At 36.0% G+C, this 27,393-nt stretch overlaps 1 protein-coding gene across 2 annotated transcripts; it reads left to right on the top strand.

Annotated features, from left to right (window-relative positions):
• The first annotated feature begins 6,094 nt into the window (after nt 1-6,094).
• On the top strand, nt 6,095-23,442 carry LOC110927512. 2 transcript variants are annotated; one of them, XM_022171099.2, is made up of 6 exons: nt 6,095-6,210; nt 6,942-7,516; nt 7,770-8,019; nt 13,472-13,627; nt 13,719-13,961; nt 23,133-23,442. In XM_022171099.2, the coding sequence occupies exons 2-6, from the start codon at nt 6,966-6,968 to the stop codon at nt 23,265-23,267; spliced, it is 1,335 nt and encodes a 444-aa protein (XP_022026791.1). In that variant the 5' UTR covers nt 6,095-6,210; nt 6,942-6,965; the 3' UTR covers nt 23,268-23,442. The 2 variants fall into 2 exon arrangements, with proteins under 2 accessions (XP_022026791.1, XP_035834753.1); XM_035978860.1 differs by lacking the exon at nt 6,095-6,210 and having other exon boundaries at nt 6,902-7,516.
• Nucleotides 23,443-27,393: the final 3,951 nt, after the last annotated feature.

Raw genomic sequence — 27,393 nt, 5'->3', positions numbered from 1 at the left:
TGTATGGCTTAGATCATACCTTGATTTGCTCAAAAACACTTGTAATCATCTTGATGGATCATGACTTTCTATAAATACCCACTTGCTTCATTCGCATTCTTCACACATTTGATTCAATTCTTCTCTAAGTTGAAGTTTAACACTTCATAACTGAGTGTTTTGAATCAATTCTTCCTTGCTTGGACCTTTTGTAAGTCTCCTTCATGCTTGTTTATGCATTTCAAGCATGAAAGTAAAACAGTGTTTGACTTTCTGCTTTGACCAGTTTATGGTCAACACAAAGTTTGTTTGAACTTTGCAACGTGAGCATAATCACGATGGTTATAGTCCCTAGCTTGTGACTATACCTACTGATTACCACGTTGATTAGGCGTAGTGACGAGTCAAAGTTTCGGTCAAAATACGTATATATGCGTATTTTGCAACGAAACTATTTTTGGGTATCAAAACACTTTGTTTTGATATCAAACTTGTTTCTAATTTAGTTAAACATGTTTTAACATGTTTAACTCGTCACTTTTAGTCTTGTGCTTGTTTAGGGTCGTAAGAAAAGCGGTCTAAACAGCTGCTTAGACTTCCGAACCCGACCCATTTGGTCGATCATTAGGATCCAACCAAACACATTTTGTGACCATAGTTGCATAGGGAATAACCTTCCGAGGTTATACCTTATGGTCACTTCGTTTAGTTAGTTGTATGATAGGTAGTTTATATGCCTTAGGAAAATGACCAAAATGCCATTTTTACGCATAAATTCATTTCAAGCATATGTAACCTAAATTTTGGCATCTAAACTGATTAGGCAATGTTATTAGACATGTTAAGGCATATAATACTTGTCATATGACTAGTTAGGCGGTCCGAACGCGCTTTTGCGCGAATGACGCGTTAAAGTTGCGTAGACTACCTTAACGAGTCGTAACGGGTTGTAAGCACTTAGGATAGGTTCCAATTTAGAATGTAGGCTTTGTTAAACCATATTATATGAGTTCCAACATTCATTTGGCTTACGAAACCTCATTCTATCTGATCTTCCGATTTAGGTCCGGTTTATTAACGTAGTTACCTATATTAGGTGCCGATTGATTCCGTGATCCTTCTAGCATTACTTGGTTGTTATTCAAAGACTATTGAGCAATATCAAGTGAGTACATAGTCCCCTCTTTTACTGTTTTCAAACATTTTGGGGTAAAACACATGTGCCTACTTGTTACTTTCGTGCTTTTTTCGTGCTTTCATGACATATATTTGCTATGTTCATTAGTACGCATATAGTACATGATTTAAATTGTCATTTGCTATGTATGTTGACTGAGCATGCTAGCACATTGATTTCATAAACACATTTGTTGCATATGTTTACTCAGCATATGGACACATTGATTTGATTTACATTTCATTTTTGCTATGTATGTTTACTGAACATGCTAGCACATTGATTTACGTGAACATTTCTGCATTGTATGTTAATTTAGCATACTTAGTACATTGTTTTCACACAACATGCTCACATTTCGTATGACATTTGGTTTGTTTAACGGGACTAAAATACGTTCATTGACTTTGATCACGCTGCTCGGTAGTATGTAGTGGTACCATAGGAATTGACAACTCCCATTCCTGGAATCCTAGGTTTGTTTAGACGTAAGGAATGACAAAATCCGAAAACATTTTGATAAACCTTTAACTTGTAAAGGGTTTGTCCTTCAGTCGCAAGGCTTGAATGTATGCGATAAACAATACCGCATAAATGTTTGTACCAGTAAAGCATTAATTTTGCAAAACATAACTTTTAATTTAAACTATGATTTATTCAAGTACATTGTTTTGTACATTTTTACCTATGGGATTGACTAATACTTTTATTCACCATACATTTCATTTGATTACACATAAACATTATTCATATGGTTTGAGTAGTTACTTTTTTACTTGCCATACATAACCTTTGATTATACAAGACATGGTTCACATTTAACATTTTGACATTTGTTTTAACAAGACATTTTGGTGGTTATTGATAAGTGATTTACATAACGAGGCGATGTGTAATATGATAAAAGCATGGTGGATACGCCGCTGGTACTTCCTATACATAAGTGCTTTTATTATATTACATATCGTAGCATTATTTAAATCATTTCAACAAAGACATGACATATTTTATTCAAACGACAATAATTTCACAAGATATTGATTTACAAACGACATAACTTATACAAATTCATTGTTACTTGGTTATTTATTTAACCATGCACTATTCTTTTATATATCATCTAATTTTCTTATCGCTTTTCGTACGATTTATAAAAGAAAACATTTTCTTAAGGTTCATGACTACTAATTGTCAAACATTTCTTTTAACTACAAGTTATGAATCCTACATCAACAAAACCTATGTATCTCACAGGCTTTTTTATGCTGACATACCTATTTTCACATGTGTTTTCAGGAGCTGATACATAGGGTTGTTCGTGACACACTTAGGCGGACTCGGGCCTTAGTGACAATAAAATATGCAAGACTAGTTTAATTATGTTATGTTTCTCTGTTTTTAAGACGATGTAATCTTTTTAATTCAAATAAAATGAAACTTCAAATACCATGGTTGTGAAACAATAATTCTGTTACACCACTCCCCGACGTTTCCGCCGCGGTTTGTTGTTTTACGCGGTCGGGGTATGACAATTGACGGTTTGCTAGAGTCCATTAGTTCACGCCCGATCCTATCCAGGCACGGTGTGAGGTTGGTGAGACCTAATAGCGCTATCAACTAACAACCCGTTTGCCAGGCCAGGCGACTAATCAGTATAGTAAGTGGGAACTTCCGGGATAGAGTTTCGTTTAGTACACTTGTTGCATCTAATATAAATAGTAATTAACTGTACGTCCCACATAAGGGGAGGAAAGTATGTTTGTACCCCACACAAGGAGGTAGAGTTGTTCGTTCCGTTTCCCCAACCACCGGGAACGCATGCTTTTAGTAAAAGTTATGAACTCACCTCGGGTTGCTCGGCAGACAGTTTACTTGGTCAAGTATGCTGGTCAACCACGTCCTAATATGGTTACCAGTATAGGTCAGGTTTGGATACAGATAAGTCACGTATATCCTACACGTATCTAATCATATAGCATGCATGTCACCCTAGCACCCTATACGTTATTGGGCCTGTCCTAACACCTGAACAGTAGCAGTTAAACACGAACAGTGGCACACAGTCCATAACATGGCATCACACAATGCGGACCAATAACTAAGTTAAATCGTCTAGTCGAAACCAGGTAGTCTCGATTCGAGACCAAGAGGTCTCGAGTTGCAACCATGCGGTCTCGAGTTGCGAACAAGGGGTCTCAAGTAGTGCACGCTTGAGTCAAAACCCTGAGATCTCGAGTCGGGTCTCGAGTCGAGATCAGGAGATCTCAAGTCGCAACCATGCTAGTCTCGACTCCTGAAGTGTGTTGGCAGGTTTCGAGTAGCACATCAGTGGTTTCGAGTCACAAATTTAGCACACATACATATATACACATAATACATATAACACAAAAGAACTAACAGAAAGCAGAGATTTTCATTTAAAGGTATATATAACGGTATTATATAATAAGGTTGCTCGGGAAAACCCAAAGTGTCATATGCGGGCTAGAAATGGTTCAAGCTAATAATGTCATAATGAACATTAACAAACATAGAAACCCTAAAAACATGGACGAAGAGCATCATAAGCAGGGCCGGCCCATTAGTACAACTAGGCAAGCCTCAGACATAGGGCCACAAAAAAATAGGGCCTCCGATTTTCTTTCTTCTATAAATGTATATATAAAGAAAGTTTGTATATTAAATATACTAAGAGATTGTTTACTATTAACATCAGCGAGGTATGGTGGTAATATAATTATAGTGGTTTTCTGGAAAGCCAGGTTTGAGTCCCTCAAGCCACCCTTTTTCACCCACTTTATTTTTATTTTTTGTTAGTAAACCTAGAATACAAGTTCCAAGGATGCTCTCTGATTTATTAAGCATATACATATACATATACATATATCTATACTATATTAAAAGAAACCATTTTTGGGACACTTGTCTTCATATTAGGGGATGTTTTATAGATAAGTATTATTTTAGTTTAATCTTTTCTAATTAATTATATATAATCCTCCTACTAAATATTATTTAGTTTAATTTCTTATGGATAATTATTATTTTATTTAATCTCCTTCTCATTAATAATATTATTTATTTAACTAATAGAGTAAATTACGATTTTGGCCCTGTGGTTATATCACTTTTACTTTTTTAGCCCAAAAAGAATTTTTAACATCTGAACCCCCAACGTTTTTTTTTCTAATCTTTTTGGCCCCTAACGTCTTTTTTCTAACCCTTTTGGCCCCTAACATTTAATGGGGGCTCAGATGTTAAAAAAATTAGGCTAAAATGGTAAAAGTGATATAACCACAGGGGCCAAAATAGTAATTTACTCTAACTAATATTATTTATCATTTATACATTTACGGAGTTTTAAATAATGGGTTAAATTTATTGAGAATTCGTTAACAAATTTTGCTAGAACAAAATAATCTATTTATATCAATCTAAATTTTTATCTATACTATACTATATAATAAAATATTAATGTGTGACACATGTCATTCATTGTAGGTATTTATTTTATGATTTTCTCGTCTCACTTCCAAACTTATTTTATATTAATTAAATAAATAAATGAATGATGAGCTAATATTAAATTTTATCCTACTTTAAATTTCGAATACCATTCTTCTATTTTTCTAATAACCGAAATTGTAAATTGTTAATTTAAAACATTTTAAATAAAACAAATTATTTATCACGAAAACCAAACTTTGTATTAATATATTAAATATTTTTATTTTCACTATACAAAATTATATTTACTAACTTTTTTATTAATTATTTGGTATATAAAATTACATTTATTTAACTCGTGTAATAAATGAGGGTTTTTTAGAGATGTATTATTTTATTATTTGGTAAACAATATTACATTTATTCAACCCGTGTAATACATGTGGTTTTAAAGATATAATTTTTTTATTTGGTATATAAAATTACATTAAATCAACCCGTACAATATGGTTCTTATATATATAACTTTTTATTATTTAATATATAAAATTATATTTATTCAACCCGTGCAATAAAGAATGTTTTTAAAGATATAATGTTTTATTATTTAGGATATAAATTTATTTACTCAACCCGTGTAATACACGGGGATAGAGGAGGGTTAAAATGAGAAAACTAAATATCACGAGAACCGTGAGAACGAATCAAAAAACCACGAGAACTTTGCCAAAAACAATTCAAATTCAAAATTTCTTTTTACACTTATCATTATCATTCGAATACAATGTTATATATTTCATTTATATGTTTAAATTTACGTGAGTTCGTAAATAAAGATAATTTACACATGTGTAAGTTTGTCATCTATACATGTGTAAATTTTTATATTTACACATGTGTAAAAATTCTAATAAAAGTGATTTTGAGAGAAGAAACGAATTATTTGATGTTGTAAATTCTTTTTTTGAAGTTGTATTTTAATTACAATGGGATTTGCATTAAAAAAATTGGTTTTTATTGGTTTTCTTATTCGTTCTCATGGTTCTCACAATATTTAGCGTTCTCAAGATAACGCTCCCCTATATAGTAACGTTTAATAAAATTTGATAACATTTTAATCCATGTTTTTGTTAGTTCTCCTTCTCAGAGTACATAGAAACGTTTAATTCTAGTTTATAACTAAATATGATTCATGAGCAAACCTAACTTTTAACACATTACGTGCATTTATATTTTATAACCATATTAGTAATACGTTCTCGACACAACAAATATTTATTAAAACTAAATAACCTGAATTGTAATTTTTGACAACATATAGTACTATTAAAGAAATATCTTGTTATACACAAGAGCATGCCATCTTTAATGCGAGCTATGAAATCTAAATGTCGTTGGGATTTTGACAACAACAGGCCATGCAACCATTAATGCGAGCTATGAGATTTGAATATCGTTTGGATCTTGACTACTTCAGTTATCTCTTTAATGGTACACATGCAGAACGTACACCAGTCGCTGTTCAATGAACAACGTACACCTTCAACTTGTATAAATCAAACCTCCTTACTAGTTGTAGCCACAACCCACTTGGTGTTTCACTTCAGGTTATGCTTTTGTTCTTTCGTTATTCTTGATGATTATTCGTAAATTTTTTGTAGTTTGATCGATCAATTCATATAGGTTGTGAATAAATGAAAAACAAATAATTTCTTAAACTATGTGGTAGCTTAGTATAGTAGTTTATTTTTCCGCGCCATCTCCAACTTTCTTACACGGTGCTTTCTATTGTTTATTCAAGAAGTAGTAAAGTACTTTGGTTTTCTTGATGACAACGTTGAAGCATTAGATCTATTGATCGTACATGATCTTGGTTGTTTGTTTAACCTGTTCTTGTGTATCTATTTGGGAATAAAACATAGAAATTTAAAAACATCATAAATATTTGTGTGTATATATACATATACATGCATACATACACACACATATATGAGACGCTTCCAATACAAATATTACAAATCATGTGAAGAATATGAAGTAATCTACACTGTTGGTCAAGACAAATCAATGGCTAAGACTGAGCCAATAACAATTTTTTAGATTGCTAAACTATTAGGACGAAAAAAAAAGTTACAATTGTTAGACTTTTAATCAAGTTCCATCATTTTTTTCAAATTGACATATGACATTTTAAGAAACTTTTACTATATAAACGAACATTTTATTACGGAAAATCAGTTTCCTTTGACAACGGCCATACATACACATATATAACTTTACATGCAATACAAAACTTGTGCTGTTTGACAAAAGTGGACCATTATTTACTTTTCTACAGATTAAGTGAAGCAAGGGATCAACGATGCCTCCTGGTAAAGGCCTAGCTTTCCTTTTAGCTATTTCTTTATTGGCAATATGTGTTCAAAATTTAGAAGCCCAGAAAAATGAGCTAAAATCCATGGTGTATTTATCACCTAAAATACCCCAACATCCGGGTTCAGTTTCAAAGAAATACTATTATGACATCGAGTTCCCAAAAGGTCATATTGCTATAAAAAGTTTCAATGCTGAAGTTGTTGATGAAGCGGGTGACCCTGTTTCTCTTCAAGAAACCTATCTCCACCACTGGATTACACTAAGATACTACCATCGTAAGGATGTTGAGTTCAATGTCAATCTTGGGCCAGATATAATTATTGCTGGGAATGCTGGATTATGCGATCATGGTCTTTCCCAGTTTTTTGGATTAGGATCCGAAACAAGAAAAACATCCACTAACATTCCTGATCCTTATGGAATCGAAGTTGGTAATCCACTAGAAGTTCCTGCAGGATATGAGGAGAAATGGCTGTTTAATATCCATGCAATCGACACTCGGGGCACAGTAGATGCAATGGGATGTACCGAGTGCAGGTAGTAATTTTGATAGATTTGGTTTCAATGGGTTCTGATTACATACCCCACCCTCTCTCCGCCTTTTATCTGTTGCACGTCCTATGTTCAACTTGTCATATCAGTAATATTTTTCCTTTTACACGCTAAAAAATATAGTAATATACTCCTCTTTACACATTAAAAAACACAACTTAAAATTTGATGTTTTTAGTGGAGGAGTACGATGACAAATTACTTATTATATAGTTTTATGTTTGGGAATTGAATGCAGATGTGACTTGTATAATGTGACGGAAGACGAATATGGCCAGCCGTTAAAGCCGGATTATGTGGGAGGAATACATTGTTGCTATGATGGAACACAATGCAAATTGAAAAATGGGATTAAAAGTATTGAAAGAAACCTTTACTTAAGGTACACCGTTAAGTGGGTTGACTGGAGTGACTTCATAGTACCTGTTCAAATCTTTATATTAGATGTCACTGATCCTTGGCAGTACACAGGAATCCATGATTGCCTTGTAAGTTATTTTTTAAAGTGTTAGCAAAATGTATATATCTATATATTGAGTTAAAGTAAAGAGATGAAAGGAATGATTTATTAGCACTAAAGTACACAAAAATTAATGATTTGCAAGTTATTTTTTATGGGGTTGGCTAAATGTACCAATGCTTAATTACACCCCTATTGAGTTAAGTAGAAAGATGAAACAAATTTTTAATGAATGGCAAACTGAACCTTTTATTCAATCAAATTGAAAGCACCATAGCAAGGTACTATGATGCTTTCAACCAAACAGTACAACAAATGATTTAGTAGTGAAAGAGGGTGCATTCACCAATAATGGGGTGGGATACATGTACTATATCTTTTTTATTAAATATCTGAAGACTTTTGATCTTGGTAAATAACTCAAAATTAAAATCTTTTTACTGGAGTTTTATTTTTTTTATTATTTAAATAGTGTTTAGTGTTTATTTTGTTAGATATAAATATATGTATATTGTTTTAAGCTAGATATTATTATTATTATTATTATTATTATTATTATTATTATTATTATTATTATTATTATTATTATTATTATTATTATTAGACTTAGTATAAGTTAGAAAAGGGGCGGTTATCACCGTGTATGGTATTCGGTATATATGTTCCTGTACATCGAAATTTTTTTCAATCTATCAAGTCATATTCTTATGAACCATCTTCATCATTCACACAAACCCTAATATTCAGAAATCTGAAATTCTAACAAAGTGGTATCAGAGCCACATCGATCGAATCCGTGAAATTGCAAGTCCAAAACAATCAATATGAATCAGGCACAAGGAATTCAAACACAGATTCCCAAACTCACCGGTCAGAATTATTACCACTGGCACATTCAAATCAAAGTCTTATTTGAATCGTAAGATCTGTGGAACATCATCGATGAAGGAATCAAGGAACTGGGTACAAATCCCACCAAGGAGGCGACTGCAACATACAGAGACTCGATCAAGAAGGATAAACGAGCGCTGCACATCATTTTCAATCAGTAAACGAAACAATATTTGAGCGGATTGCACTTACAAAGACATCAAAAGAGGCATGGGACATCTTGCACAAATCCTACAGAGGAGAAAGTAGGGTAAAAACCATTAAACTTCAATCTCTTCGTAGTGATTTTGATGCACTTAGGATGAAAGAGGGGGAATCAATCGAAGAATATTTCAATAGAACAGTGTTAATAGTAAATCAATTACGTATGAATGAAGATAATATTAGTGAACAAAAGATAGTAGAAAAGATCCTGCGTAGTTTGACTCGAAATTATGAGTCGGTGGTGATTACAATAGAGGAAACGAAAGACTTACGGGATGTTTCGACTGAAGAATTGATGGGAATTCTTCAATCTCATGAACTGAGATTAAAGCGATATGATGATACTCCGATTGAACACGCATTCCAAGTACAAAATTCTATCCAAGATAGATACAAGCAGACTCGGAATGACGGTGCAGGAAAGCAGCGGAGTAAAGGGAAGGGTCGAAACTGGAATAACATCAGATGTTATAACTGTCAAAGGTTCGGACATAGAGCCAAATTCTGTCAAAGGAAAGATGAGAATGAGAAACCGGACAACGTCTTAATACATAAAGACGATGAGAGTGATGAACATGAAGATACAATGTTCATGATCTTCAATATGGAAGAAGCAGTCAAGGATGATTGCTGGTATCTCGACAGCGGCTGCAGTAATCACATGACAGGAAGCAGGAATTTATTCATCAATCTGGATGAATCATTAAAAAAGGAAGTGAGGACAGGAGACGACAAGAGACTGGAAGTAATCGGCAGTGGAGAAGTGTCTGTCTCTATCAAAGGAAAAACTCGGAAAATACCAAACGTATTTTACGTGGAAGGTTTAAAGCACAATCTTTTAAGTGTGGGGCAACTGATAAATAAAGGGTATACAATTTTGTTCCAAAAAGACCGATGTATTATAAAAGATGCTGAAAGTGAAGTTATCGGAGACATTAGGATGACGAGTAATAAAATGTTCCCCCTACGTCTCGGTAGTGACATAAATTTTGCAATGACAATGACAACAAAATGCACATCAGCTTTGTGGCACAAACGATATGGCCACGTTAATATGGATACACTAATCAACATGTAGAACAAAGGTCTTGTTTTCGGATTACCCAAAATCATGAAACAAGAAAATATATGTGAGGGATGCATCTTAGGAAAGCAAACAAGGAAGGTATTTCCAAAGAAATCAACGTGGCAAGCTAGCAAACCATTACAACTCGTACACTCAGACATATGTGGGCCAATAAGGACTGGATCAATAGGAGGATGCAGGTATTTTATCACCTTTATCGATGATTGCACAAGAAAAACTTGGGTATACTTTCTAAAATACAAGTCAGAAGCTTTAAATTATTTCAAAACTTTTAAAGCCTTGAATGAAAGACAATCTGATTACCTAGTTAAAACACTAAGATCAGATCGAGGTGGAGAGTATTGTAGCAATGCATTTCAAGAATATCTGAAATTAAATGGAATACGACATCAACTCACAAATAGCTATTCTCCGCAACAAAACGGAATGGCCGAAAGAAAAAATAGAACATTGATGGAACTAAGCAGAAGTATGATGAATGCCAAATAGTTATCAGATTGTTATTGGGCAGAAGCCATAGCATGTGCTACCTATATTTTAAATCGAACATTGACCAAGACTCGGCCTAATATGACTCCCTATGAAGCATGGAATGGAAGCAAACCCAATGTAGAGCATCTTAGAGTATTCGGCTGCTTAGCCTATGTTCATATACCTAAACAACGTCGTGATAAGCTGAATAAGAAAACAGAAAAAACTGTCTTCGTTGGATATAGTGAACGCAGCAAAGGTTATAAACTATATAATCCATAAACGAATAAGATCATTGTCAGCCGAGATGTAGTATTTGATGAAAACAAAAGATGGGTCACAAACTCTGAAACAAATGATGTACCGTTCGTTGTAACCGATGATGAAGAAAGTCAGACTCAAGCTCAAAATAATTCTGGAAGTATCCAAGGTGAGCCTGTGTCACAAGAACAATCAGAGCAAAGTATGTTATCACCACATGCGAACGAAGAATTAAATCCGATAGAGAACAGTAGTCCTCAAAACGAGGAATCATCAATGGCTGATCACTTACAGGAGCACGAAAATAACGTATCATCATCAGATTCAGAAAATGAAGTCATTCGCACTAAAAGCCTCAACAGCATTTATCAAAATTCTAGAGAATTGACTGAGGAAGAAGTGCAACAGAAATACAATGAAAGTCAAACTGTAAATTTCGTTCTCTATGCGAGTGCTGATCCAACTTCATATGAGGAAGCCAGCAAGGACTCAAGATAGACAGAAGCAATGGATAAGGAAATCGAGTCGATTCACAAGAATCAAACTTGGGAACTTGTAGATCCTCCAATACACCAAAAACCTATTGGTGTAAAGTGGATATATAAGAAAAGTATGATGAAAAAGGGAACGTAAACAAATATAAGGCCAGATTAGTAGTGAAGGGATATAAGCAGAAATACGGGATAGAATATCAAGAAGTTTTTGCTCCTGTAATCAGATTTGAAACAGTTAGATTAGTATTGGCTCTTGCAGCTCATCATGGATGGCACCTTCACCAAATGGACGTAAAAACAGCTTTCTTAAATGGTAAACTAGAGGAGCAAGTTTATATTGAACAACCTCAAGGCTACGTTAAAAAAGGAGAAGAGAAAAAGGTATGTCACCTAAACGTGCTCTATATGGCTTAAAACAAGCCCCAAGAGCATGGTATAGTCGAATAGATGCTTATTTTGTTCAAAACAAGTTTAAGAAGTGTATCTATGAACATACACTTTACATCAAGGACACCGATGAAGGAAAATTAGTAATATGCTTGTATGTAGATGACTTAATTCTAGCAAGCAGTTCGATGAGATTGATTTCGGAATTCAAGGAATCAATGAAAAAGGAATTCGAAATGACAGATATGGGGCGTCTGCATTATTTCCTTGGAGTAGAAGTAACTTATGAGAATGGAAATGTCATTCTCTCACAAAAGAAGTACATGAGAAGCCTTCTAGAAAAGTTCCGAATGGCATCATGTAACACGGTTTCCACACCAATGGAGTATGGTTTAAAATTATCTAAAGATGATCCAGAGGATTTTGTTGATGAGGGGGTATACCGTAGTCTAGTCGGAAGCTTAATGTATTTAACCAACACAAGACCAGATATTATGTTTGCAGTAAGCAAAATAAGTAGGTTTATGGAAAATCCAAAGAAAAGTCATTGGGAAGCAGCAAAACGCATACTGAAATATATCAAAGGGACTCAGGAGCAAGGAATTACATACTCGAAAGGAGGAAAGAAACAACTAGTGGGATTCAGTGATAGCGATTATGCTGGGAACATAGATGATAGCAAGAGCACCTCTGGATATATATTTCATTTAGGTTCAGGTCCCATATCATGGCAATCCAAGAAACAAAAGGTAGTAGCTCTGTCCTCAACTGAAGCAGAGTACATGGCTTTATCTTTAACGGGGTGTCAAGCATTATGGATTAAAGGGATTCTAGACGATCTAGAAGGGAAACAAAGCTACTCCATTCCAATATTTTATGATAACAAGTCAACCATCTGCTTGGCAAGAGATCCTGTATATCATGGCAAAAGTAAGCATATAAGAGTCAAGTACCATTTCATTAGGGACTTTTGATCAAGAAAAGGGAAGTAGCGGTTATATTTTGTGCAACGAAAGCTCAAATGGCAGATATCATGACAAAAGCTTTACAACCAAAGGACTTCTTGCGTTTGAAGGATCTGCTGCACATAAATCTGAAATGATCTAGCTTACGGGAGGGTGTTAGATATAAATATATGTATATTGTTTTAAGCTAGATAGTATTATTATTATTATTAGACTTAGTATAAGTTAGAAAAGGGGCGGTTATCACCGTGTATGGTATTCGGTATATATGTTCCTGTACATCGAAATTTTTTTCAATCTATCAAGTCACATTCTTATGAACCATCTTCATCATTCATACAAACCCTAATATTCAGAAATCTGAAATTCTAACATATTTCACATAAACTTGTTTATTTCACATAAACTTAATGGAATCAAACACCTATTGGTGAAATTTTGAAGCTTTTTGTTAACTTGGTAGACAGTTTAATTACCTATTTTGACATAACCTGTGAGTAATATTTTGAAGCATTTGTTGTATATGGTTTCCATGTTTTGACACTCATAAAGAAAATTCAACAATTTATCTTTTAAAATTTAGTAATTTTTGTTATCTTTGTAAATAAATACTCATGATCTCTCATCATAGTCATATAACGTAGCAATTTTCAACACCTTTGTAGTAAAACTTTTAAACTTTCTATGATCTTGGTTGATGATTAAACTATTGATGCACAGATCGAGTATGATATTGAAAAATCTACCACTGGAGTTGATACTCATGACTTTACCAGCACCAAGAGGTCAATTATGATTCTCCCTATTGAGGGTGATGTGGTTTATGCTGTTGCTCACCAACATATTGGTGGAAAAGGTTCTGCTCTATACGGTGAGGTAAATATTCGGGTTTTAAATCTAAATATGTATCTTTAAGTATCTAGAAATACATTTTGAAGCAGAAAAAAAAACTGTTAATTTAATTAAGGATGGACGGATCATTTGCTCGTCAGCACCTATATACGGGCATGGAATGAGTGCGGGAGATGAAGCTGGTTACATTGTTGGAAGGTCCACATGTTATCCTGAACCGGGTACTATGAGAATAGCTAAAGGTGAAGCATTAACAGTGGAGTCTAATTACAGCAATGAAAAGCGCCACACTGGAGTTATGGGGCACTTTTACATTCTTATTGCAAACACTTCTTTCAATTTCAATGAACCGGTTCAAGTAAGATCTCTACCATTTCTTCGTTACACATTTTCCAAGAAATTGATTACGTTTAATGGATTAATTTATCTTAAAACAATTGACATGGAAATTGGAATGTATACACTTCACAACAAATAAAGGGATCTCCTTGACTGATACCAAAAAGAAATATTTTTACTTATATGTTTTCATCTTACCTAGTTGATACCTTTTTCGTCACCGAGTTATTCCTTCAATAATCAATGCGGCTCTTAGTCTCTCACTAATATTACCCTTTCACTAATAAGCGTTAATAATTCTAATGATTATCAAAGGGACTCATGATTTCTAACGCAAGAGTGCTTTCTAGATTGCTTAAGAACTTTATAATTTACAAGGACGATTACAAGAAGCTTTAAGGTGATTTGAAGAAATCACGATTATAGAATAATCTATATAATAATTCATGATATTTATAAGGATATCTCTAGAGTAATCTAAGATATTTCTAAGAATATATCTTGATTATTTACGGTGGTCTTTTAGCAGAATTATCGAAGGACCTTAAAAGCATTAAAACGGGCTAGAAATTAAAATCTTTAACCAATAACTTCAAATTTAGGCACACTTTGACACTCCCAAGCTAAATTCACGACATCCTCATTGTGCCCCATTCATGATACTTTTGGAATTGGTCCCTGAACATCCGTAAAGTATCCTCGACTTCCTAACCAGAAATTATTCTTTATATCTTAGGATGCCTCATTTGTTGTATAAAATTTCTTCCTCCTCTCACTCGCTTTATCGAGAGAATCTGAAGCTAAGTCTACATGTTTATGTAATTTATTTATAGATTCAAAATCAACTAGAATATACCGTAATAATATTGAATCCAAGGCATTTCAAAGTTGGTGGTTATCACTTGTCACCAACTTGAAAGGACCTTTTCTAGTGTCTTCGCCACCTTGCACATTATAACGGATTTGCGCCATAGATTTTGGACCAATCATGGTGGTATTAACTTATGTAATGTTGAAGGTATAGTTCCAACAAATCATTTACATGTTTACATTTCCATAAGATTTGGGTGAAAGCTCATAGAAAAGTTTATGTTGGTTCCCATGATCTTGAACAATTTCATCCAGACACATCCTATGAAGCAAATGTCTCAATTGCTTACTACGAGTGGCAAAACTCGTCCACAATCCTTAAAGGGTAGTCTAGTTATCTCGTCCACGGTAACACTAGTTGTGTGGTATAATAGTTTCGTACGTGTGGTATAATGGTTTCGTACTTGGAAAACCAATTAACCACCACGATTATGCTCCTACATCTTTCGAATTTTGGTAGACATGTGATTAAGTCCATCCATATTCCCTCCCAGTGAACTTTCAGTGTTGACAATAGTTTGAAGTCCTTTATTTTTATGGATGTTTGGCCCATTTAAAATCACGACGCTCCATATTTTTTGCCTAAGGTCACCCTATGACACTTAAGCAACAAGACCTGTTCTTCTTTGATACATACAGATCTCCAGTTTTCCAAAATCGACAAGTTATCCGATCTCAACCCAACACGGTCAGATGTTTAGCAAAGGGTTCTTGGTTTAAACTTTCCTTGATTTTGTTCAAGGAAACTGAATGTTGTTCGAGTTATGGCAGGAAATCTGGCCTTGCGATTAGAAGCACCTTCTACCGTGGTGGCCTTTCTAGGCTTCTTCTCCAAGATGTGAGTGAGTTCCAAAAGGAAGTCTTGTCATCTAGCTTGCTTGGGACTTAAAGTTTTTGCGTCTGGAAATAGCTAAAGGTGACATTTTTTTGTAGATGACAAGTTTGGATCCTTGCGTCCATTTCTGTAAACAATACATGATGGTTATACCTTTATCTTAAATATATATTTACAAGCTCGTTCTACTTTGGACTATCAAACGTGATTAAATAGCCCTCAAGCATCAGTACTCCGACAATCACAAAATCTAAGGCGTCCATGTTCAGCTCAAATGCCTAGGTTTTGTCATGTGCTTTCAATCTCGACTTTAATTCTTAAAATACAAACTTGACAATTCCCATCCCAATTAGAAGCTTTGGCTCTTTTGAGTAAGTCTATCAACAGTGCAACTTTTGCAAAATCTCCTTTCGGTTACTATCCTTACTTGGTAGTAGCATGCTTGATGATCCAACATGGAAAAATATTGTTGGTCCCGTAAACCCCATATTTTTGAATGAATTGAACAAGTAAATGAATTCTAAACCTATGGAATTGATATAGAAAAAATTGGTATACACACGGTGTAAATAACAATCTTCATTCACTAGCAAAATGCTTACAAAGTATTCGATGGAAATGGTGAAAAGTTAAGTCTACTGAAAAAAAAATGCTTTACATGCCTATTTATACTAGTGAATAAGAAATATGCATTTTGTTCCCATTGTAAATGAATGTTGCTACATTCAGTTACTTACTGGTCAACCAACATTTTGTTGACTATCCAACATTTTGCTACCTTTGATTCTTCAATTGTAAAACTTGTTCTTTAGAATTTAACTCCTTCGGCCTCATGTAACACCCTTACTATTATTTTAAAGGTTTTCGTGTATATAACAAAAATAAACATGTAATTAAGATTAAGGATCCGTAGAAAATACGAGTAATTTAAAACTTTTCAACTTAAAAGTTTACAACATAATATAATTAAGTTCATCGTTTAAAATGACAACGAAACGCCGTGCGGAAGCTTGTATTTTGCTTGTGTTCGGTTTTTCGATGGGCTTGATTATCATTCGGCATCCAAGATGTACCTACATTTCGTAAACATGAAATGATTTTAGTTATGTTACATTTATAACATATATATAAGCTCGTCCGAATATCAAAACGAACAATCAAGCAACAATTTGCCAGCTTTTTAGGCCCTCGCGGGCCGCGACCAAGTCGCCCAAATTACGTCGCGGGTCGCGACCACTGTCGCGCTACGCGACGATCAATCCAGTTGGGTGTCGCGCGACGTGACACCTTATTTTTGACAGAAGGATTTCTGGATTGCTGCTACGTATTCCCAGCTCTATTTTTTTTTTTAACCAAAATCAACTTTAAACATACGTAACTTTTGATTTAGAAACCCGATTTACGTGATTCTTTTTCCTATGTGCTCGTAAATTGGTTCTCCATCACATGGAGTTAAAATCCGACATCCGGAATAACAAATTCTTATCTTTAAGCAATCTACATTTTCAACCTAATTGACCCGTTAAGGGATTTATGCGCGTTACACTTAACTTCGCTCATTCTTTGCTTGCACCTTATTTCCACACTATGATTTCTACTTGTTTTCCACCACAACAATATTTGTGGTGGATTTAATGTCATAAACTACTTGTTCCGTATTCTAATCTTCGGTTTAGAAATTTTTACAAAAGACTTGCTTTGAGGCTTTTGACCAAACTATCATATTTGTGGCTCCGTTTGACCCGCTTCATTCCCAAGCCTCCATCTAGCTTGTCAAGAGTCAAACTATCATAATTCGTAAGACGGTTAGATTAGTCATTATCACATACGACCATTCCATCTTATGAATTCTATGTCAAAAATACCATTCGACTTCATCATTGGTTAATTTGACTTATAAAGGTCATTTACCCTCAATCATACAAAACGCAAATTTGCGTTCAATAACTCTTTTAAGCAATCTAATCAATTATCAAAAACACATTATTCAATAGACAACATTTACTGGTTTTCATCTATAAATGAAACCCTTTCTTATCATGTTATTAGGCATTCCTACGGATGCCTAATCAAATCAAATTCTACTTTCAACCGAGTAGTCGCGCAATTTCACTTAGGCATTTTAACAAACACCTAGTGGGCATAATTTTTTTACATATTTATAAACTAGTTCATAACTAGTTATTCCTAGCAAGTTTAACATCATTCTTAATTTCATTATATCTAGCATACATAACAATCCTAAATTCACTTCATGGAATTCAAACAACATCCATTTCATAATCAAAACTCTAGTGTTCTTCCTCTTCCTACAAAACCCATTTAACACCTAAGTGGGTGATTAGGAAATTCTTAATTATGAACACCAATTCATAAATTTATTGACTAGGGTTCGTTCCTAAACATGGATTCATCCTAGTTTCACCAAAACATCAATCATTCTAGCTTAAATTTTGATTTTTCATAAGTTCACCAAGAATCTCAACTTCATAAATATCAAAAATTTGACATACCTTATGATCTCCTAAGCTTGGTGATCGTTTTTATGTGTTCATGCATACGATTTGGCTCTAATTCACCCTTCAATTTGTTGAATTTTGATAAACTAGGGTTACACCCCTTTCTCTCTTGTTCCTGGACGATTACACGCACACATACACACTCTCAGTGTGTGTGTTGTGTGTTATTTCTTATTTTTAATCAATATAAGTTCCCCACTTGACAACATTAGTCCCTCATGTTTTTATCTTGATAAATTGAAGCTACTACTCACCATTTATCATTTAACCACATACTACTAACTAGGTTAATTATTCCTAGTTAACTTAATAGGTTCGGGAAATTATAACTCGTTATATTTTAAGTCCCGTTAACTCGGGCCTTTTATATACTTTGTTTTCTCAAAGTATTTGTCCTCTTTTTAATTAATCTTAGATTTATTTACTTAAATCCTAATATTTACCGGGTAAATTTTCACCACTCACGTTATTTTACCCATCATTAACTTAACATGGTTTGGTTACCAAACCCGTTTTTTTTAGGGTGTTACACCTCAAAAGTAAAAAAACGTAACAAATATTTAGCATTTTCTTACTTACAAACCTAAAGTGGTTTTTAATAAACAATGTAACAGAAATCGAAGAGCTCCTTGGGTTCTTGAATAAATGATTTGCAAATTTTTTTTTTTTGAACGGCAAATCACTTTATATATATATATATATATATATATATATATATATATATATATATATATATATATATATAAAGAGTCAGCTAGAAACTGGGAAACAAAACAGGAAAAACAAAAAACGACAGAAACACAAAGACAATTACATCAGTCCTACGGTATCAAAAATTAACCAATTCCATCCGGATCCCAAACCGACACCAAACCCCCATTGATATTGATTGGGATAAAGTTCATTGATCCCAGTTAATCTCCATTCGATATCAGGTCTCAAATGGTGGCTTAAACCTTGGTCCACCTTCCCAATAAGGTGGGAATCTCTTGGGAAACTCCATTGGGTGGCATTTTTGAATTCTTAAAGGACTTCATCTATCATTGTAGATGTGCTTGCCTTGGTTGGTCTATTAATAGCATTCTGCATTTTATTACTTCCATGTAAAAGGTTCCTTTTTATAGGATGCCTAGACTTATATATAATGAATTTAATAATGTTTGTTACAGCTCATACCTGTTTTACATGGTATCAGAACTCATAGATGATCTTGTTACTTTTCTTGTCAGATCTTCATAAATTCCGGCCAGATCTCCAAATTTTTCGATCACCTTTGGTCTTTCCATTTGCTTTGTTCTTCTTCTTCTCTGTTGATTTTATTTCTTCACAGCTCTGTGATATCTCAGATCTGCTATTTTTTTTACATCAATGTAACAAATAATCTATTAAATTCATTACAATACAAGTATAGGCATCCTGTATATATATAGCCAGGGAGGATCCTGATAGCAAATAATACACCAACCTACCAACAACTGTAACAGAACTCCAACGACTGCCTACATATACTCATACAATAAAATACACCGGTCATGTTCTTTTTCATGTCTCTACTACTCCCCCACTGAGCCTTCCACCTTTCGACAGGCTCAACAGTACTCTGTTTGGTAGGATGCGATGCGTGCTGAGATTGATGCTCTTCATGCCAACCAGACTTGGCGTCTGGTTTAGGCTCCTACTGACGCCAACATTGTTGGTTGTAAGTGGGTTTATAGGATTAAACATAATCCTGATGGATTAGAGAGTAGTTACAAAGTCCGGCTTGTTACCAAGGGCTTTCATCAAACGAAGGCTATTGACAACACTGAGACTTTAAGTCCTGTGGTCAAACCTACTATTATTCACCTAGTTCTTTCAGTCTCTTTCTCTCGATGATAGTCTATTCGTCAAGTTGATGTCAACAATGAGGTTTTACATGGGGATCTTTCTGAGACTGTGTACATGACTCAGCCCTCAGACTTTGTTGACTCATCTGGACCACATTATGTTTGTCGCCTGCAAAAGGCTCTTTATGGCCTAAAGCAGGCTCCTAGAGCTTGGTTTTCCAAGCTATCCACCACTCTACTTACTTATGGTTTTACCCGGTGTCTTTCAGATGTATATCTCTTTGTTACAATCGGGATTCGATACTTTGTTATGGCATGATCTATGTTGATAACATCATTATTACTGCGAGCTCTTTTGATTTTTGTTAGCGCTTACATTCTCAGTTTACGCTCAAGAATTTGGGACAACTGTCATATTTTCTGGGTATTCAGGCCACATTTTTTGAGGATGTTTTACATTTATCTCAGCAGCGCTACATACTTGATTTACTATAGTGCACTGGTCTTGCTGATCGTCGACCATTATCTACTTCTGTCTTTTCTGGTTACAACTTTCTTGATATACCGGTGATCCTTTATCTGACCCTACTATGTATCGGAGCACGGTTGGTGCATTACAACATCTTGTTGACACAACCAGAGACTTCTTACGTAGTCAGTAAGGTTTCACAGTTCCTTCAGACACCTACACCTACTAATCGACAGTGGGTCATTGTCAAGCAGATTTTGCGGTATCTTAAGGGTACCATTTCTCATGGGTTATATATACGTCGGTCTACTTGTGTTGATTTACATGCTTATAGTGATGCTGACTGGGCTGGATATCCCGATGTCGACGTTCTACCATAGGTTATTTTGTCTTTCGTAGGCCTAACCTTATCAGTTGGAGTTCCAAAAAACAGCATACAGTTGCTAAGTCGAGTACAGAGCCTAAGTACCGAACGCTTGCTCGTACAGCTGTTGTGTTACGATTGATTACATCTATATTACATGAGTTACATATATGACTAGTCCACCATCTCTTTGGTGTGACAATATTGGAGCTACATATCTTGCAGTCAATCCGGTGTTTCATCAGCTCACCAAACACTTGGAGATTGACTTGCATTTTATTCGCGATATGGTTTTGGGTGGTACTTTATATGTTCGGTATGTTCCCACTACATTTCAAATTCCTGATATTTTAACCAAATAATTCTCTGGTGTTCGTTTTGACAGTCTACGGTCCAAGCTTCATGTGGATGCTCCTCGTTTAGCATGAGGGGGCATATTAGAGTGTACTGTATTGTATGAGTAAATATTGACCGTTGTAGTTTGTTACAGTTGTTGGTAGGTTGGTTTGTTAGTTGTTATCAGGATCCTCCTTAGCTATATATAGAGGATGCCTAGACTTGTGTTGTAATGAATTCAATAAATTGTTTGTTACAACTCATACCTGATTTACATTTTGTGTTGTATCAATTTAATAAATCAGACGACTAATAGGGTTTTTACTTTTCTTTGGAATATTGGATTTTAATAATCTCAACTATTTGTCGTTGGCCGCCAACAGTCTCAACTTTAAAAATAACCAGTGGCAGTCCCAACTATTAACATATTGGCCTCCAATGGACCCTGACTAACAGAAACCTAATGTTGTTAGTCTCCGGTCGCCGGAAAAACGTTTTTGGCCGGAAAATTCATTTTTGGCCAGAAAACTAATCATTTTCGTCCCAAACCTCGTTGTAACCTTATTACGGACCTTTAGGAACAGTTTTCTAGTAAAAACCTCAATTATTGAAGTCGCCGGAAAACTCCTTTTTTCGCCAAAAAACTTCTTTTTGGCTAGTAAACTCAACTTTTTGTTCGGAAAACTCAACATTTTCGTTCCAAACCTCTTTGTAACCTTAGATCGGACCTTTAGAAACATTTTCCTGGCCAAAAACCACCTCTTTGTAACCTTAGATCGGACATTTAGAAACCTTTTTTTGGCCAAAAACGATTTTCCGACGACCGGAGACTAAGGACGTTAGGGTTCTGTTAGTCAAGGTCCATTGATGGCCAATATGTCAATAGTTGGGACTACCGGTGGTTATTTTTGAAGTTGGGACTGTTAACGGCCAACGACGAATAGTTAGGATTATTAAAATCCAATATTCTCATTTCTTTTAGATCCCCTCTCTATGTTGACAATGTCACTTTATCCCCATCGAGGATACATAAAAAGTTGGTGCATGGGAAAGGGGACATTCCTTCTTTATGGAAAAACACCATGCAAAGTACAACCTTGAATCCGTTCTTTGTTTTTTAGCAAAGATAAGTTGGTTATTTTTCCAATTCTCCAATGATAACTATGACAGCTTTTGTTTGTCCTTGTAATGGGTCAGCATTAACGTTAATGGTTTTCTCTACTCTACTTCATTATATAAAGTTAGCAAGGAATATGAGAAGAAGTTTTGAGGTGACTTGAGAAAAACCGCTTAGTCTATTAATCTATTAATTATATGCATAATTCATATAATAACACATTGTATTTACAGGGATATTTCTAGGCTAATCTAAGATACTTCTAATTAGTGTTTCATTATTTCATGGGCTTTTATTCCATAAGTTTCTATGGATATTGAAACATTGAGAACAACATAGAAAATTCGGATATCCATACTTTACTCTAGCCACGGGTTGTAGACAGCCTTACCTCTACCCTGTAGGAATAGAGAGTCTGCTTTCAGTGAGACCCCCGGCTCGATAGTAGTTTTGCATCAAGCCTTGGACATAAGGCACATAACACTCAGCAATCGGGACAAAGACCGATTAGTGCATGTACTCTTTTGTCTTTCAGCTATCAACGCCACCTTATATTCTCATTTCCAGTGAGACCCCCGGCTCGATAGTAGTTTTGCATCAAGCCTTGGACATAAGGCACATAACACTCAGCAATCGGGACAAAGACCGATTAGTGCATGTACTCTTTTATCTTTCAGCTATCAACGCCACCTTATACTCTCATTTCCCTAAAAAACACGATTGAATTTTACTTTAAAGTCAAACTTACAGCTTCTCAATTTCAAATTAACATGAATTTCAATGATAATAACATGAATTTCAATGATCATATATGCTTTTGTAATCTATAGATTTTTTGAATTTTTCCTATGCAGATTCATGAAGAATTAAAAACACCGTTCTTCTTTTGGGGTGTAGTTGTGTCTGGATTGGCAATTTGTGCTTCTGTTTTTGTTGTTAGTCAAAGAAGAAACCAGAATGAGGATGGGTATGTATCTATTGCAACTTGAACAACCCTTTCATCAGATGAGAGAAAACGGGTACAAAATAATCTATGATTTGGTACCATAATCATGTTGGTTGGTAAAATCTAGAAGTTTTACCAGAAAATAAGTTACCCTTAATTTATCAGTGTAAATGTAAATGTGGTGGACACTCAAGACAATGTCGTTTATGATATCATAATTTATTAATGTGGATGTCACTTTAACACAAAAAAAATGTAATAAACTCATGTAAAAAGAGCATTTTCTTTTGTATGCTATTCAATTTAAGAAAAGTACATAAAAATCAATTTTTATTAACCATTATGTTTACCCTTTCAAATTTCTACAAATATTTCGTTATAAAAAAAAAAAAAAAAAAAAAAAAAAAAAAAAAAACACCTTTCCTCAATTTTTAGAATTTTCTAATAGTTATCCATTTTATAAAGTTTCATAAACGTTTTGTCTATTGATTTTTAATGGGAAGGTGCAATATATACAATGTTTTCTTGAAAATGTTATAATGTTGCTGAAAGTTTGTTGTCGAACCATGTAAGGAGTAATTTTATGATCAATTTAAAAGTAATAGCACAAATGCTAAAAGTTTCGATTTAATTTCTACTTTAACCAAAATGTTTGCTTGATAAAACATAAACAGAGTTAAAAACTCAGTCGACGAGGGCCCTTGACCAGGCTTCCTGTCTGAACTGCTCCAATTGGGCTCCTTACCGGACCCAACTACCATTCCTTAATAAGTTACATGAGAAAGAGGCGGGAACAGGCACGTCCATCATGTCTTCTCCCCTGCAAGGCCGTTTAATGTCTGCAAGAAGAGAGAGTATGGACGCCGGAGAAGTACGAGGAAAGTACATGCCTCATTAATAGCGGAGATCATCTCTCCGATAGAAAAGGGACACGTATAGGGGCGCTGCAAGGATCCCTTCTGTTTGACAGGGAACCGTTAGATCACCTTGTAATCTCCACCCTGCTAATAAGTGGTTTCTTCTATATAAGCCATCCTCATCTTACACTATTGAACAACCCTAGCATTTACTCACACAAGCACATTAACTCCGAACATTCTCTCAATCATATTGAATACTCGGAATCTAGGATTCACACCAAATATTCCGGCAACACCATCATGCCGGAATTACCTTTTGTCTCCGGTAAATTTACTTATTCTCACGCCGGAGCTTTGTCATAGATCCCTCCTCCGGGGCCCTCCGTGACGAGGCTAATGGTGCTCTATTTTGTAGACTTGAAGGAAGATCCCTCTGAGCGTTGACGAGTCTCTTCAATCTCTACCGGAGTTAGGGGATTCGACATTGGCGCCATCCATGGGACCTCTATCAACAGAGATATCCCAACAAGAACACTTATGCTTAGAAGGGTTTTCTTTCAAAGATGATCCACATAATGATGGCCCCGCCACCTCCCAACTCTAAGATTTCAAAGGTAACTCAGATAGCAGAGAAGCAAGTCACTGTCGAGGATATCACCGGTGAGTTCGAAGCCATCAACGACCCAGAACCACCATCCAATAAGAGCGATATCACATCAGAGTTTGTGTCCAGACACAAGGATGAGCTACGAAGACATATTGACGATTTGGAAAAAATGGAAAGACTGTAAAGTTTACGGTCTAAGGCTCCTTTTGATACACCCCAAAATGATGGTAACACTTCTTCTCACGATGGGGGTACCAACCTAGACCCTTTAGTGACCTTCATGGCAGTATTCAAATAAATGACTTCTGAAGAAAAAGTTGTGATAATGGAAGAGAAGGGAGGTGACAAAGGAGACCACAAGGATGATGGGAATGAGGGTAACAATACACTGGATAAGCCCTACCTGCCCAAGGACCTTGCAGAAGTCTCAAAGTTTACTAGACGAATTGCCGAGGCACCTTTGCCTCCAAAGCTTAAACCACCTAGTAACGTGGATAGGTATGATGGAACCAAGGACCTAGAGGACCATCTCCATGCCTTCAGGGGAGCTGGTCAGGTTGGCAGATGGTCTTTGCCCACCTGTTGTCACATGTTTGTGCAAACGTTAACCAAAGGAGCCCGTCTTTGGTTTGATAATCTTCCGGCAGGAAGCATAGATATCTACGAGAATCTATACGAGAGGTTCCTCAGGAAATTCAACCAGTAGTGGAAGGTGGTGAAGAACCCTATTGAGATCATGCATATCCATCAAAGGGACAACGAACGGGTAGATCAGTACATGGAGAGGTTCATCAAGGAGAACATGAACACAAAGGGAGTCCCTGAGGTCATGAAGATAAGAAGCTTCATCAATGGATAAAAACCTACTCAGATATGTGAAAAGTTAGGGGAGGAGTTCCCTGAGATATTTGATGGCCTCATGGACAAGGTCAGGGCCTTCATCAGGGGAAAGGACACCAGCAACAAGGCCAAGGAGCTGGATGCTGGATCCCGGAGGATCAACCCCACTCCCCAACTACAAAAGAAAGGAAACCTTTACTCCAAGAGACCTCTTTATAATAAAATTCAGCATCACAGGTCTAGACCCACCTTCTCCCCTTATAAGCCGGGGGAAGGGGACCAACCCTTTCCTATGACAGTTTCACCCCTTTGACCAAGACGCCGCGTGAAATACTGGCCACTGAAAGAGTCAAAAACTCCTTCCCAAGACCCCCTCCCCTAAAGCCCGGACCAAAGGCCTACCCGAATGAATATTGTGAATTCCATAAGGGGTGTGGTCACAAGACAGACAATTACATGTACTTGAAGAGAGAGATTGAACTGGCAGTTAAAACAGGGAAGCTGACCCATTTGATAAAAGAAAAAAGAATGAGGGGACAGGAATGGGAAGGATACGAAGGTAGAAGAGCCAAAAAGGGGTTTCGTAGACATGATTAGAAGGATAGAGGAATACAGTTCTACCCGGAGTTTCAAAGCCAAAGTGTTGGGACCCCCAGATTGCTAGAAAGCACCTATACTCATGCCCCACCTAGAGGAACACGAGGTCCAGAGGCTCCTCCTCAACATTTCAGCTACGATAGCGGGACATAGAGTAGCACGAATACACGTAGACGGGGGAAGTGGGGTAGAAGTGATATATGAGGATTGCTTCCTCATGTTTGACAGAGATATAAGGGACAGACTGGAGGAAGACTCCATACCCCTTGTAGGCTTCAACAACAGTGTTTTCACACCCTTTAGGGAAGATAAGGCTCCCATTCACAATGGGTGTGGGTGACAGGGTAAGAACCATAGAGCTGGTATTTATTGTAATCAGATCACCCTCGAAGTACAACGCCATATTGGGGAGGTCGGGAATTGGGGACCTTCAAGCACAAGCTTCAACTCCTCATGGAACCCTAGTATTCCAAACCCCTGGAGGGCTCGCTTGGGTAAAGTCCTCCAACGAAGTAATATCATCAGTCTCAGAAGGAGGAACTGGAAAGAAATACCAGGAGGAAGGGATAGGGGAATGTGTTTTAAATGAAAGATTCCCGGAATAAGTTGTAAGAATGGGTGCACATATAAGTGACAAATTTAAAGTGCCATCAAGGAGTTATTGCTCTTCAATATAGACGTCTTGGCATTTCAACACGGGGACATGTGCGGCATACCCCGGAGTTTAATGGAGCATCGGCTCAACACCCATAGTTGGGTAAAACCTGTCAAACAAAAGAAACGAATTATGGGACCGGATAAGAGGAGAGCAGCATGTGAGGAACCCAAGAAGCTCCTCAGGGTGGGCATTGTGAAAGAAGTCAGGTATCTTACCTGGGTCGCAAACCTAGCGGTGGTAAGTAAAAAAAGATGGGGGGGGGTTGAGAATGTGTGTGGACTACAATGACCTAAACAAGGCATGCCCAAAGGACTGTTATCCCCTACCCGAGATTGACGTGTAGGTAGACTCGCTGGCCCAGTACCCCTTAAAGTGTTTCTTGGACGCATACAAAGGGTACCACCATATCTAGAGGTCCCTGAAAGACGAGGAGAAGATGACATTCGTAACGAATGAGGGGACCTTCTTTTACACCAAGATGTCATTCGGGCTCAAGAACGGGGGAGCGACCTACCAGAGGTTCATGAACACGTTGTTCAAGGACCAATTGGGGCGAAACCTTGACGTCTACGTGGACGACATCGTCATTAAGAGCCTCACAGAGGCT

Source organism: Helianthus annuus, chromosome 1, assembly GCF_002127325.2.
Source record: "Helianthus annuus cultivar XRQ/B chromosome 1, HanXRQr2.0-SUNRISE, whole genome shotgun sequence".
NCBI classification, from domain to species: domain Eukaryota; kingdom Viridiplantae; phylum Streptophyta; class Magnoliopsida; order Asterales; family Asteraceae; genus Helianthus; species Helianthus annuus.
This window is presented reverse-complemented; position numbering and strand designations above follow the sequence as displayed.